This window comes from Semicossyphus pulcher, unplaced genomic scaffold (genome assembly GCF_022749685.1).
Source record: "Semicossyphus pulcher isolate SPU_LCO1_2020_fin unplaced genomic scaffold, fSemPul1.0.p SCAF_5, whole genome shotgun sequence".
Classification (NCBI taxonomy): domain Eukaryota; kingdom Metazoa; phylum Chordata; class Actinopteri; order Labriformes; family Labridae; genus Semicossyphus; species Semicossyphus pulcher.
Window position 1 is genome coordinate 29968226 of NW_027211726.1, and position 13499 is coordinate 29981724.

The 13499-nt window shown below is 40.2% G+C and overlaps 1 protein-coding gene across 2 annotated transcripts in view; it reads right to left on the reverse strand.

Annotated features, from left to right (window-relative positions):
- Nucleotides 1-3143: 3143 nt before the first annotated feature.
- The window catches only part of thrb (thyroid hormone receptor beta), a 156680-nt gene continuing 146324 nt past the window's right edge, over nucleotides 3144-13499 (reverse strand). For both annotated transcript variants that reach the window (XM_069681018.1, XM_069681017.1), the window contains exon 11: nucleotides 3144-12802. In XM_069681018.1, the coding sequence (XP_069537119.1) occupies nucleotides 12561-12802 (242 nt within the window). In that variant the 3' untranslated portion in view covers nucleotides 3144-12560. The remainder of the gene's footprint in view (nucleotides 12803-13499) is intronic.

The following is a 13499-nucleotide window of genomic DNA, read 5'->3' on the forward strand; positions in this document are numbered from 1 at the left end:
CTTCATGGTGTCATGTGGTTTTTGGATTTGTCTGGCTTTCATTTAGTTACGCTGATTTTTTCATGTGATGTTAACTGAACTATAATAAAAATATATGTTATGTTGAAAATCTTGGTGGTCTCATACACCACACTCTATAAACAAATCTTAATTATTGGTTTGTGTAAGCGGTTTACTTTAACTCTTCTTAAATCAAACTTTCTGAGACCGCATGCCAAGAAGTCAGGACACCAAACAGCGCTCAAACTACACCTGTTACAATATGAAGATAGATTAATATTTGATAAATATAATAAAGTATTATATTTTAGTCTTATAATTGTGCTGCTGGCCTATTCTGGGTTTGTTTAATACCTTTTTATTTAGCTCTAACTATCCAGAATTTCGGTTAAAGTGCAGAAGCTGCAGATGAAGTGGATTAAAAATGTTTAAAAAAACAGTGGGAGTCATTTGTCGGTCCCTTGATAGAACATTTTCATTAGATTTCAATATAATTAAGTGGAAGTGTAGGCCATGGATGTGGTGGTGTTTGTATGGATACAACAGCGCCACCATATGGCCACTTACTAACACTTTAATTAAACAGTATGTTTACAGTGTGTATGTTCTGCTGTATGTGCAGTTAGTGTGTAACAAACCAGGAAATGATGTAATAAAAAGTGATGTAATAAAGCCACTGCTAATTTATCTCAGAAAGCTAAATGTCTTTTTGACTTTATTACTTAAATTAACAAAAACAGAGGAGCCTAACCCAGCTGTCATTGGGCGAGAGGTGGGTTACACCTGGACACCAATGAACCTAACGAGCATGTCTTTGGACTGTTTGAAGCCGGAGTACCCGGAGGGAACCCACGCATGCACAGGGAGAACATGGAAACTGCAAAGGCCACCTTGAGAGAATGAGGCATTAAAATATGGACATGTGATTTATTACAATCTTCAAAATTGTGTCAAGTTCTTCCAATATCATTTCTGTCCATTACTGTTTTGTTATATTTTCAAGAATTAGGTGTATTTAGAAGTTATGGAGTTAAACTGGGGAACACGAAAGAAATCCTAAATAAAAAGAATAATCTGCACATCTTTTTGAACAACTGATAATAAGATACAGAGCTCTGAAACTTCATAACGAGATTTATAAAGAAGTCAGTTTGTATCTAAACTTGTGAGGAGTCAGAGCTCAGCACTGTGACGGTGGTAGTTTCTTTATCCCATCAGCAGATGGCAACAGGGCGGCTTCTCACAGTCCGCTCCCTGCAGCCTGCGGCTCACACACCATCTGCAGCCGGCTCGTGTTCGCTCCCGAAACCAAATTAGAAGTGAATTTAGATCTTTGTAAGCAAAACAAGCAGCACGGCTAAAAATTAAAAATTCAGTTTATGTTTTGGTTCTATTTCTGTATTATGGTCTTTAACTCAAAATTCATATTGATGTTCTGTGAGCACTAACCTTCATTCAACACAGGTTTAAATGCACCTGTGCAAAGATGCATAACTGCATGTATTCTCATATAAAAGATGGCTCTATTGCACAAACTCCCACATTATGTCTACGCTCTAGTTTCATTTAAAGACAGAACTTAGGTCAGGCCACAGGACATTTAAACATTAGCTGACTGTGGGGGGAAAAGTAGGTTTAATTACTTTGCTGCACACAAGTTGAATGAGCTGCAAAAAAACGATTCCATTATTTCTCTTGACTTTTTAAAAGGTTCTACTTTTTTGTACATTTGAAATCACACTTGCACTCTTTTCCTAATTGTGTAAATGAATAATATTATCTGTGGCAGTCGACCTGCGTCTGTGCGCCTACGGCTGAATCCCAGCCGTGATGATATTCAGTACATCACTCCCTCTCATGTGATATTGCTTAAATGAATTAAACGCTGCTTACATTCACTCCTCTACTCACCTAAACAATCACTGTGTAAAGAGAGTGTGATTGTCAAAATTGAACATGTTCCCTCAGGTGGTCCTATGAAAGGGCTGAACGGTGGTGCAGTGGTTAGCGCTGTCGCCTCAGAGCTAGAAGGTTCCTGGTTTGAATCCCGGTTCAGACGTAGTGGGCCTTTCTGTGTGGAGTTTGCATGTACGGGTACTCCGGCTTCCTCCCACAGTCCAAAGACATGCTCGTTAGGTTCATTGGTAATCTAACAATCTGTTCTACATCTAAAATTTAACTTGACGCTGTGTCATGAAAGCCGTTCAGCGTTCAGGTTTCCCAACTTCCTCGAATGCATCAGATATATCCGACCTCCGTTCAACAAACGAGAACTTTAAACGTTTTTTTCTCCTCTTGAGGGCAGACCTGACAAAGCTCAATTTTTACTTCTTACAAATTTGGGCAAAGGTAAGACCCATTCATAACAAGTAAATCACAAGAAAACGGTTTCTCTTTCTGTAACAATGCAGCACACGGAAAAGGAAGTCTCGACGGGAAGTTGTTTATCGCTTACTGCCCGGACACGTTCTTGGCCCAGAGGCTGTATCGTCTCAGACTGTAGCCGATGGGATCCGAGATTGGGTTCTTTTGACTCTAAATTACCCGTAGGTGTGAATGTGAGCGTGAAAGGTTCTCCGTCTCTATGTGTCAGCCCTGTGATTGACTGCTGATTAGTCCAGGTGTAACCCCGCCTCTTGCCCAATGACAGCTGGGATAGGCTCCAGCACCCTGTGACCCTGAACAGGAAAAGCAGTATAGATAATGGAAGGATGGTGAGATATCATGTCCTGAATAATCGGATGGGAATAATAGCCAGAATAATGGGTTTTTGGAGCACATTATGATATCACAGAGAAGATGACCTTTGACCTTTGGGAGTAAAAAATGTCATCACTTTATAAGTCAACCCTAAGAAACATATGAGTGAAACTGTGTCATTGGCATGTGAATTATTGAGTTATGGCCTTAAACGTTTTTCAAGAGATCAAAGTGACCTTTGACCTGTTGCCACCAGAATCTAATCAGTCCATCCTTGAGTTCAGGTTCATTCGCAAGATTGGGACAGATGACATACAGTGAACCTGAAAACCAGCTGTTGCCAGGGTGGAGGCATCCAAAAATGTTAATCACCTGCATTCAAGTTAAAACAAGAGAATGTTAAACTGCACCAAAAACGAAAGCAAAAAAAGACGAATTCTCTCAAAACCATCTTTATTCTCAAGAGCCAATACACATTAGCTGCAATCATCGTCATCATGAGCATAAATCATTTCCTCCAGAGGTCCTCCTCGCTCATGTTACAAACACTGTCCAGACCTGGACAATCATTACCGGACAGGTTTCCAGTAAAAAGCAGAGTGCAAGTCAGCAAATTTAGAAAACAGAATTTGTCATCTTCTGTTTTGCTGCCACAGATTCACTCCTCCTACACCTATACACACTTTTTCTCCCTTTCTCTCCGTGACGGTTTTCCAGTACGTGTTGAACAGATGAGACAAGAAGACACTCAAACACACAAGGAGAGAAATCTGTGTCGACGGTGGATGACGTTTTCTCTGATGCTGGTTACACTTTGACCAAGAGGTTGTCATTAAATGTGTTCATGTGTAACTGTGCTGCTTTGTACAGACAGTGAAGTCCAGCTACAGTAATCATTGATTTTTTTAATTGTACTAATGACCTATTTTAAGTGTTTTTTAATGATTTATAACGTCTTGCTCTTAATTCTTTTGCGGAGATGTGGAAATGGATTTGAGAGCAAGATACTGTATTTTTTTTTAACGCTATGCAAAACAATATTTTCATATTATGCTAATAACATCCGTAAAAAAAATCTGCAGTCTGAAAATATACATCCTTATTCCTTTGTACGGTAAAATAGCTTTTCTATGGTGCAACTCTTGTTATTGGTTTGTAACTGAGTAACCTTAAGAGCAACAACTCGTGGGAGAGAAAACAGTGAACTGGCACCGCTAAAGGAACAGTAAACATTTTCTGAACCAGCAGTCAGCATTGACTATGTTTACATGCAGCAACAGCTCTGTGCATATGAAAATTCAAGTAATTATGGTGTGTGACGTGTAAATATTCAACATGTTCTACGGCCGTTACCTCCACTTTCCACATACCCTACAAAAACCACAAACATTCGTATCATAAATTACAAAAGGTTTGTCAAAAATAATTATTAATTTTAAACGAACATTGAGTCATATCTTCCTGTAATCTAACAACCTAAGCTCACAGCCGTTCATGAAACAGTCACAAGCATATAACATAGAGAATCGTGTTCATGGACACGTTACTCCTTCTTCTTCATGTCAGTCAGTACGAATTTCAAACTGCTCTTCTTTAATTGGAGCAAATTTTTGTGCCGCCGAAATGTAAGCCTTTTTCGTCTGCATTTTGTGGTAGTGATACACATTACTGTCCCGGTAACCTTCATGTCTTTCTGCATTGTGTGAATCTTTTTCACCCAGTGGACCGCTCTTATGTCCCACGTGAAACCAGACGTCAACGTTGCTGTATTCTTTTTTGCTGCTATGTTCAAACAGTCATTTTGGTGCCTAAACATAACAAAAAAATGGTCACAGTATGATTATATTTAGGTACCAAAAACATGTTGTGGTTTTGGTTAAAAAAAATGGTACATAAAGGGAACTGTAAAATACGTTAAGTCACATTATGTCGTGTGGTTATTCATGTCAGTTAACGTAATTAAACTTTTGGTCTTGCACTCGACTTGAACTCCAGTCATAGACTGTATAAAAAGATGGACGACATGACAGCTCGCTAAAAGTGAAGCCAAACCCTCTCTATCGCCCCCTGCTGACTGGCTGCAGTATAGCTCATAAAGCCCGCCTCCTCAGATGAGACATGAGTCAAACTATAAAATCAAAATACACGTCAAATACATTTTTCTCCAACATGGTTTCTGTCATTATAGTTAGTTCTTATCATGCTGATTTATGTCCAAGTGTTAATTTCTCTGACAAGTTTACTTTTTATTAGTTATTTGATGCTATAGAAAGGGGGCGTGGCCTCATGATTGACAGCTCTGTTGACAAATGGGGCTCCTGCAGCGTTCTGTTCCCGAGTGGCAGAGCAGAGGAGGAACGGCGAGAGGAGACGTAACTAACACTAACACCACAGTCATTGAACTTTTCATAAGCGTGAATATCTGCTTCAGACCGACACAAGAAGCTGTTCTGCTGCAGACTGAGCCCACCTGAGGGCTCCGACACGACAAGGCCACAAGGTAAATGTATGTTTTGGGTAGAGGAAGGGGCGGGAGGCCAATACTGCTGCTCCAACCACCGATCTCTACTGCACACACTCTGGATACAAATGTGCAAGATGGCAGCGCCCGCTGCGGGGGGATTTTGGCTTCACTTTTGAACAACAAGAGGAGGTGGAGACGCGTCGTCCATCCTTGTGTACAGTCACTGGTTTGACTTATCCAGTGACTCTGACCGACACCCCTACAGACTTTCTGGATTTAGATACTCTGTCAACACAATTTGAAGGCTTTTTTGCGCAGGCACAAAATAAACATCCAATTGAAACTCATTTGAAATTCAAAGCGACTGACACAAAAAAAATGGGACAATTATATTAAAATATATTTTGTGGCTGTTGGTGAGCCTTAAGGAGTCGCTTTCGATGACAAACCCACAGGAAATCATCACAAGCGTTTAATCTCTTCAGGGCATTTTAGCATCTCAGCTAACTGTTTTGGTTTTATGGTTAACGACTTCGCTGTTTTGGTTATTCCTCAACATTCCCATTAACTCCTTTGTCAGGTGGCAGTTTTCAGCAAAAAGGTCGGATAAATCACCCACCAAAGAAAAGTTAGCGGCTAGCCGGTAACCATAATGAAGAACTTGCGGTGCAGAAGCAAGTAAAATGCCAGATTTATCAGATATTATTTGAGACCAAAATGGAGATTGATGGAGAATAAATATTAATGTTACATTCATCATGTCACCAGAGACAAAGCTCTAAAGTAATGCTCGCTCCACGTCCACAGGTGTGCGCATAGGCTAACCTTTGCTAACATGTTTGCTATGTCAACTTGAAGGCCATCCTTTGTCATATGAGTGTGATTTGTTTGGAAATGATGCTACCAAAACTGGACGAAAACGGATTTATGCAGCTTTAGGTTACTGCAAATACATTTTGTAAATAATGGGGTTAAGTTTTGGTCGCTTGCTTTGCTATGTAAACTCACCCTCATTGAGCTACTTGCCCAGATTTGTGAATGTTGTTTTTATCACGCAAATTTTGGAGTTTTTTTTCTTTTTTTTGCACAAGATGCTGTTCGTTCCTTTGTATGCATTTCGGGAAAAGCCAGGCAGTGAATGTTCTGGTTACTCTGGCCTGGAAAATGTCTTCAAAGCAGTGCCAAAACATCTCTGTCAAGAATCTTGGATGCAGAAGATGAAACTCACCTTCAAAGTTCAGACTCAGGGCTGGCTGCACAAGTGACTTAGACCCATCTAAAAGTCACACTGGTGTCACAGTTCCTAAATTTCACAAGACCATCTACCTTCCAGTCTTTACGCATAGGTTCTTCTCTTAATCTTAACCTCACTGCTCATAAACAGGAAGTGAGAGCTCTTTCCTCCAGAGTTGTCTTGTTCATAAAGGTAATGAAGCTTGAGGTCCTCACTGAAAGCTAACTGAAGGATATCGTTGAAAATATTCCACAAACCATGATTCGTAAAAGCTAATGCGGAGGAGGAGCACTGGGGAAGTCCTAAATACATTGTGATAATTGAACGAGTGGTGGGTTTGGGGGCTAAACCACTTAGGCTAATGCAGAGTTTATGGGGGCAACAGGGACATTGTTTTGATCATTTCATAAAAAGCCTAAATTTTCTGTTCTTACACTTAATATTCCAAGTGCCTATTTCCGTTCCCACCATTATGGGAATAACAGTGAAAAGGTTGCATATGGAAGGCTGAACACCTCTCACTCTCAGCAGAGGCCATATTGGATATGGAGCTAAAGGGAAGGACAGGTTCAAGATAGCATTGAATTTTAAACTAACATAAAACAGGGTGCACACAAAGTTCATTCTACACATTTTAAAATGGTTTTGACATCAAGTTAGCGACAAAGCTAACAGACGTTTTGTGATATTTGTGACAATCGCTGTCAGATTTTGATAGAGCTCTGCAAGGTTGCAATTGTCCTTTAAAAGAAGTTAAATGCAGTCTTTGTCATTTCTCTTAAGTGCACCAAGGTTTTGTTTAAGACAACACTGCCCTGTTGAAATGCACACACGATGCACGTGTGGGTACCTACAGACTACTGGAAATTGAGACAGAGCAAATATGTTTAATAGTAACAGATGTTTAACCTCAAAGTGGTCACCCAGGACAATTATGACCCAACTCTGTTTGGAGTCAAATAAAGGTCAAGAAGATTTTGGGCTCGCAAAATATTGTTCACATATAATCTTCACAGCCTGCAGTTGTATTTCACGTTTTGTGTGCATGTATCTAAATTTGTGAAACCGTAAAAAAAAAATTGTCATCACACGTTCAAGTTCGGGAATTTGTCAATTTGTGTAGAAAAATGTTACGCTCAAAGAAAAGATTTGCCAATGTGTAAAAAGTTTTTGTAGCAGCAGAAACCGTTTGTGTTTCTGGACTTAAAATTTGTGCCACAATATTTTCAACTTTGAGATTTAACAAAGTCTGAGTTAAAGACACACAAATTTCCTATCTGCATGTACGAACCTGAAGCTACAAGCTACGAGTTGCAAGTTACAGACACACGTTTTGACCATTTCTTTTTGTCTCAGCTAACCAGCCAATCAGCTCACCTCCACTTTGTCCACTGACCTCCAATCAGAGGAAGCCAGATTGTCCAATAAGGGCGCAACTTATTCTAGCGTACGCGTTCCTGGTGACCGACAACAGTTTTATTATTGACGGAAGAAAGAAGGGAGACAGTCTCTGTTGGGACTGTGAAATTATTTGTGAATATTATTTTGCCTTTTTGACCTTTACATGACTCCATAACTCTTTTTTAGTTTATTGTTATTCTGTGTATTCAATAGTAGTTTCTTGTCTTTTTTGTCTCACCACTTTCATCCCTTTTTCCTGGCAAAGGTAGCGACTAGCTGGTGAAGAAATAAAAATATGTAGCAGATAAATGGTTAGATATGTATTTTAGGAGATGCTGGACACTAACTCTAAAAGGAGAGTGCAAATTAGACATGTATTGATAAGGTTGGAGAGGAACTCTACTCCTATTGAATGCTAATGCTAATCTATTTCTGCTGCATGCCCAGCTGTGCAACAGTTTGCTGTAACAACTTAGCCAAACAACATTGTAAAAAAAAAAATCAATAAATGCAGCTTTGAAATAACTCCATTTTTATTTTGTACATCTCAACTCTGTGGCCTTTTACCTCTGCAGGAACACAGAAATATTTACAGGAACTCTGGAACTTTTTTTACTTGCATTTCGACTTAAGGAACGTTGTTACTATTTTGGTTCCCGGGCCATTTGTCTGCACCCTCCAAAAAGTCCCTGCTCCTGAGGTAGTATGTATTAATGGTCTAAAGTATTTACGTTACCTCCAGACAGCGTTCATACGGACAGCGAGCAAGCAATAGTTGTTGCTAGAATGTTTGACCTTTCAATGTTGGTGACATTTAAATGACGTTATGCAGCCAAATTCCTGAGACTGGTCTGAAAGTCCATAAAGTTTTAAAAAGAGGTAACGGAGACTTTTAGTTGTGAGTTGTGGTTCAGAAGATCCTAACAGTCATGCAGCAGTAAAGACAACCAGATGATGGCGCCGTCATCCCATTGCACTTTTTTTTTTACGTCTAATTTGCTCGTGTGATTTGCCGGTCCGATCTTCACGGTTCTTCAGATGCAATGGAAACGCAAATGCAGCAAAAGGACTTTTAGGGTCCTTGTTTAGTTCCTGAGTTTAGTTCCTGGTTCTTTTTTGGTTCAAAGTGGCCTTTAGATAAGTCAAAGAGGAGAGTTAAGACTCTATGAATCAGTCAAACATGGGCATGTTTGTGCAGCCAGCCCCTGGTCGAGATAACTGACATCACAATTTCTTTATTTTGTCCAAGTTGTTGCTGCTTGTTGCGATATTTTGGGCAATTTATCTTTCAAACAGGAATACAAAAGAGTGTTAGCTAATGGGACATCATTTTGATTTCTGCTGTAAGTCTATACCAGGTCTACTCTGTGAACTGGTTTATCAGTGGAACCCAGCAGGCTCAGTCACAGGGTATCAAAGGCTCCTGCAAACAACTTAACACTTTGACCTCTACAGGACAACAGGAGTGCATGTAAACGTAGCCAATGTTACTTTTCCAAATGGCTCTGGCTCAGCACAGTCCAGCCCTACATGTCAGCCGGGCCGCCTGAGCCTGGGTGCCTTTTCCCCCCTGTCCATCTCTCTCCCTCTGATTGTCTGTGCATTTATTTTGAGTCTGTACAGTTTGTGAGGTGTGTGTGTGAGGTCCGGGTCATTCAAACACTGCAGCAAGTCTATTGCTTTGATAAAAGGCATCACTTCACAGAAAAGAGAGAAAGAAATAAAACACAAGCTGTTTTTGAGGAGTAGTGTGAAGCTTGAAAAAGCGAGATATACAAAGCAAATGTCTGTCACATTGCAAACGACAATACCAACGAGAGGCTTTGAGAACAACAACAAAAAGAGAACATACCGGCTAAAATAAAAGAAGGAAAGAGCGCTACGTTTTCACAATCTCACCAGCTTTCTCAGTGTACCTCGCTGATGATGAATCATACTGTTTTTTTTTGGACCGGCCAATGTTCACTTGGCTGCAAAATCCCACCGGTTGGTCACAGTGGATGGGTCTGACCCATATCTGATCCAGGCACATGCATACATTTGCATGTGTACAGTATGTGTACAGGTATGTTCTGTCTATGTGCATGTTTGTGTGTTAGTGTATATGCATGCCATCATAAGAGGGTGGTGGGCTGTTACACAACAGATAATGTTCTTTTGCTGCATGTAAATAACAATACAGTTCAATCAGACGTTTCCCAAACCCACCATAGCACCATGACGTCACTGTTTCAACATATGGCTCCCACTTTGAAGGGAGTTGAAAACAAACAAACAGAAAAAGAGGTTGAAATCATATGTGGGACATGTGAGGCCACATGTCAGAGATGACATTAAAAACTGTAGGAGCAGCTAACACGGACTAAAGCACGAGTCAGAGGGACGACTCTGTTCTGAGCGGCATGCACTAACTAGCATAAATCAGTCAAGTCTTGGTATCGCTATGAAAGCCCAGCAGGGGTTCAATAAGGAGGGCATCATTCACTTGGTTTTGGCACAGCATGTGGCATTGTTACACAACATATGAGTACTATATGATTGTCTGTTTCCTGACATCAGAGTCATTATGTGCTTTAGTTAGTCCTGAACGGTCTCTGGCAACGATGAACAAGCTCGTGTTGATGCTGCTGCTGCGTTCCTTTCAATGTTGGAAGTCTGAATCACCAGCAGCGAGGCTGGAATCACAACCTTTGTGTGTTTCTATGGTCCAGTTTGAAAAAATACAGGCATAAAACATGGACTCGATCTTTTTTCAAATGGAGCTATGACAGAGTATTCGGGCCATGGAAGAAGTGACACTTGTGCCATGCAACACTTACAATGATGCATCTTTAAGGGGCTGCAAAAAAAAAGTACCAATGCACGTCAGGATCAGAATATCGATTTCTGATTCTGCTTCCATTTTCAAAACACTGTAGCGACTCTAAAATGAAAAGTGAAAATGCAAAGATTTTTAACTGATGTTGGCAAATGTACATTCCTTAGCTCAGACTGCATAAAAATAATGCTGTGATGTTGGATGTTACAGCTTCATTTCCCCCTTTAATTAGACTAAAAATCGCAATATATTACCATGTTTATAGTATTGGATATATTGCAATATATTGAACAGAAAACCTGTATCGCGATACGTATCGTATCACCAGATTATTGACAATACACAGCCCCAATGATTAGATTTATCACTTATTTTTATGCTGATTAACTGTTTTAGAAAATGTCATCAAATAGTGCCTAAAACTATTTCCTCATGTTTGAGATGATGTCATTTAATTGCTGATTCACCTCCATTAAAATCCAGAGGTATTCAGTCTTGCATAAGACAAAGCGACGTGGTGTTTTTTGTTCTATAAAGTCTTTAAAAGATTCATTAGTTATTATTTCATTAGCATAGTTAAGATCAGCGAGGAAGCCCTTTGACAACAACTACTGGTTTTACATGCTTCCCTTTTTGTGACGCATCTCGGACTGTTTCGGTTTTGAATTCAGAGTTGGACCACAGATGGACTGTTAGGTGGACCGGATCATTTCAGAGCTTGAATATATGCTAAGAAAATTAAGTTACTGTTAAATGAGCCGATATTTGGATGGAGTTTGGTTTGATGAAGGCAAAACAATGTTGTTAACTTTCAGAAAAAAAAGAGTTTTCTTGCATATTTCTGACTTTGGTCTCAGATAAACATTCTTCACATTCATTTGGCAGGTGCTCATGCATTTCCAAAAGTGTCTTGTCCCCTTTCAGTCTAGTATTAAATGTGTTCTTCCCTTCTGCAACGGCCCTAATATTCTGTCATAGTGCAACGGCAATTACTGTCCATGATATATAGCGATATGTGCTCAGTGGCTTGAACAGCACTCCTGCAACAACAGAGATAAGTACTGGGCAGAGTTATGCTCATACTTCACTGAAAAAACGTGTGTTCTGAGAATTACAAACAAGTCTAACAGTATGGTTGTGTAGTGTTGACACTTCTATGCTGCCATGTAAATGTAACATCAAGTAACGGCATCTCAGAGAAGTGAATGAAGCTGAGTCTAACCCGAGTTCTGCTTTCAGTTGCTAAAATTCAGATTTTTCCGTCATCTCTGGAACGCAGCATAGCGAGTTGTGATGTTCGGCTGCCCAGAGACTCACAGAGGCTGTGTAAGCTGTGAGTGTTGCTATTAATGAGTCAGGTCACAACACGTTGGTTACGAACCGAACGGTTCAGACACACCAGATGATAACTGAATGTATACAGACGGGGCGGATAAAGTCGAGCAGGTGGGAGGAAAGGCTAACGGATCGCTAACAATGTCTTGTTGTGTGCATCAGGTGAGCAGCCATTTGAGTCTTTCAACATAAAGGAAGGAAAATACAACATTTGCATGGTTTCTAAACGAATGAACAAGTGTTGATAAAATCACCATTATGCCAACTGTACAATCATCAACACAAAAAAAAACCTAGAGTAAAATCCGAGGTGAGAGGTTATATCCACAACAATAACAACAACAAAACAAACTGAAAAAAAAAGAACAAAATGCTATTCACATGTACCCGCACCGTAAGGAATGGTTCCATACAAAACTAGACCAGAGAGCTACTCCTAAACTATGGAATGAAGTGACACTCAGTAGTGCTAATAGAAAGTTCATTGTGACGGGCCTTCTGCTGGTTCCACCCCTGAGACCACCAGGGTTCCCAGGCGCTGACGCATGCGCACACACACATTCACACACATACATGCACGCAAACACACATACGCTAAAATCCATTGGTCAGTCCTCGAAGACCTCCAGGAAGAGAGGAGGGAATAGCTCGGTGGGACACTCCACTTTCATGTGGAGGAATCGGCTGGCGTGGCAGGCGCCGATCATCCGCAGGTCCGTCACCTTCATTAGCAGCTTGGGCCAGAAATGCGCCACTTTGTGTTTGCGGTAGTTGATGTAATGTTCAAAGGCCAGAAGGAACTCCTCTTGGCAACGTTCGATTCGCTCCACGCTACTCAGGCCCGGCCGATCTGAGGACAAGAACACAGCGGTAAGGTTATTGGTTACTGTCTTGCAGGATTAGGTCAATAATATTTATTTTCTTATGATTTAAAAATTACAGCTTTTTTGTTTTACACATTTTGAGGTCTAAATGATAAAAAAGTACAAACAGTTTTGGGACTAGATTTCTTTAGCTGGCAGCTGCAATGGCTGCAGTGTAGTTCTAGACAATCAAAGAACGTCCGCTCACAGGCTCAGGATAGGACACCTACACAGATAAACCTTTAGTTCAAGACTAAAATGCTTTTTTTTTTAAAAAGCCAAAACAGCCTTTACATCACTCTCCTTAAAGCTTCCAGACAGCATAGGAAAAAATCTGTAATTTTACTGTTGATCTGTGTGTTTGTTTTTTTGTGGTATCGGTTACAGCAATCTAGCATAAAGTGGCTAAAACAGCTGGAGGTGTGGGTCAGAAGATTTCATACAGCAGTTTACCATGTGTACAAAAAAAAGGGTGTAAACAAGGTGGAGTTAGTGATTGCCAGGCAGAGTGACGGAAAAATAAAAGCCATACAGCCATAAATAGTTTTACTTTATTTATATTTTCTATATTTCTTCATATTTCTAGTTTGTATTGAGCAGCTGCAATGTACAAAGTATTTCTCACTTAGTTTAATTGATGTTAGCAGTAGATCCTCAAACAGCAGCAAAGTTGTGTTGAAAACT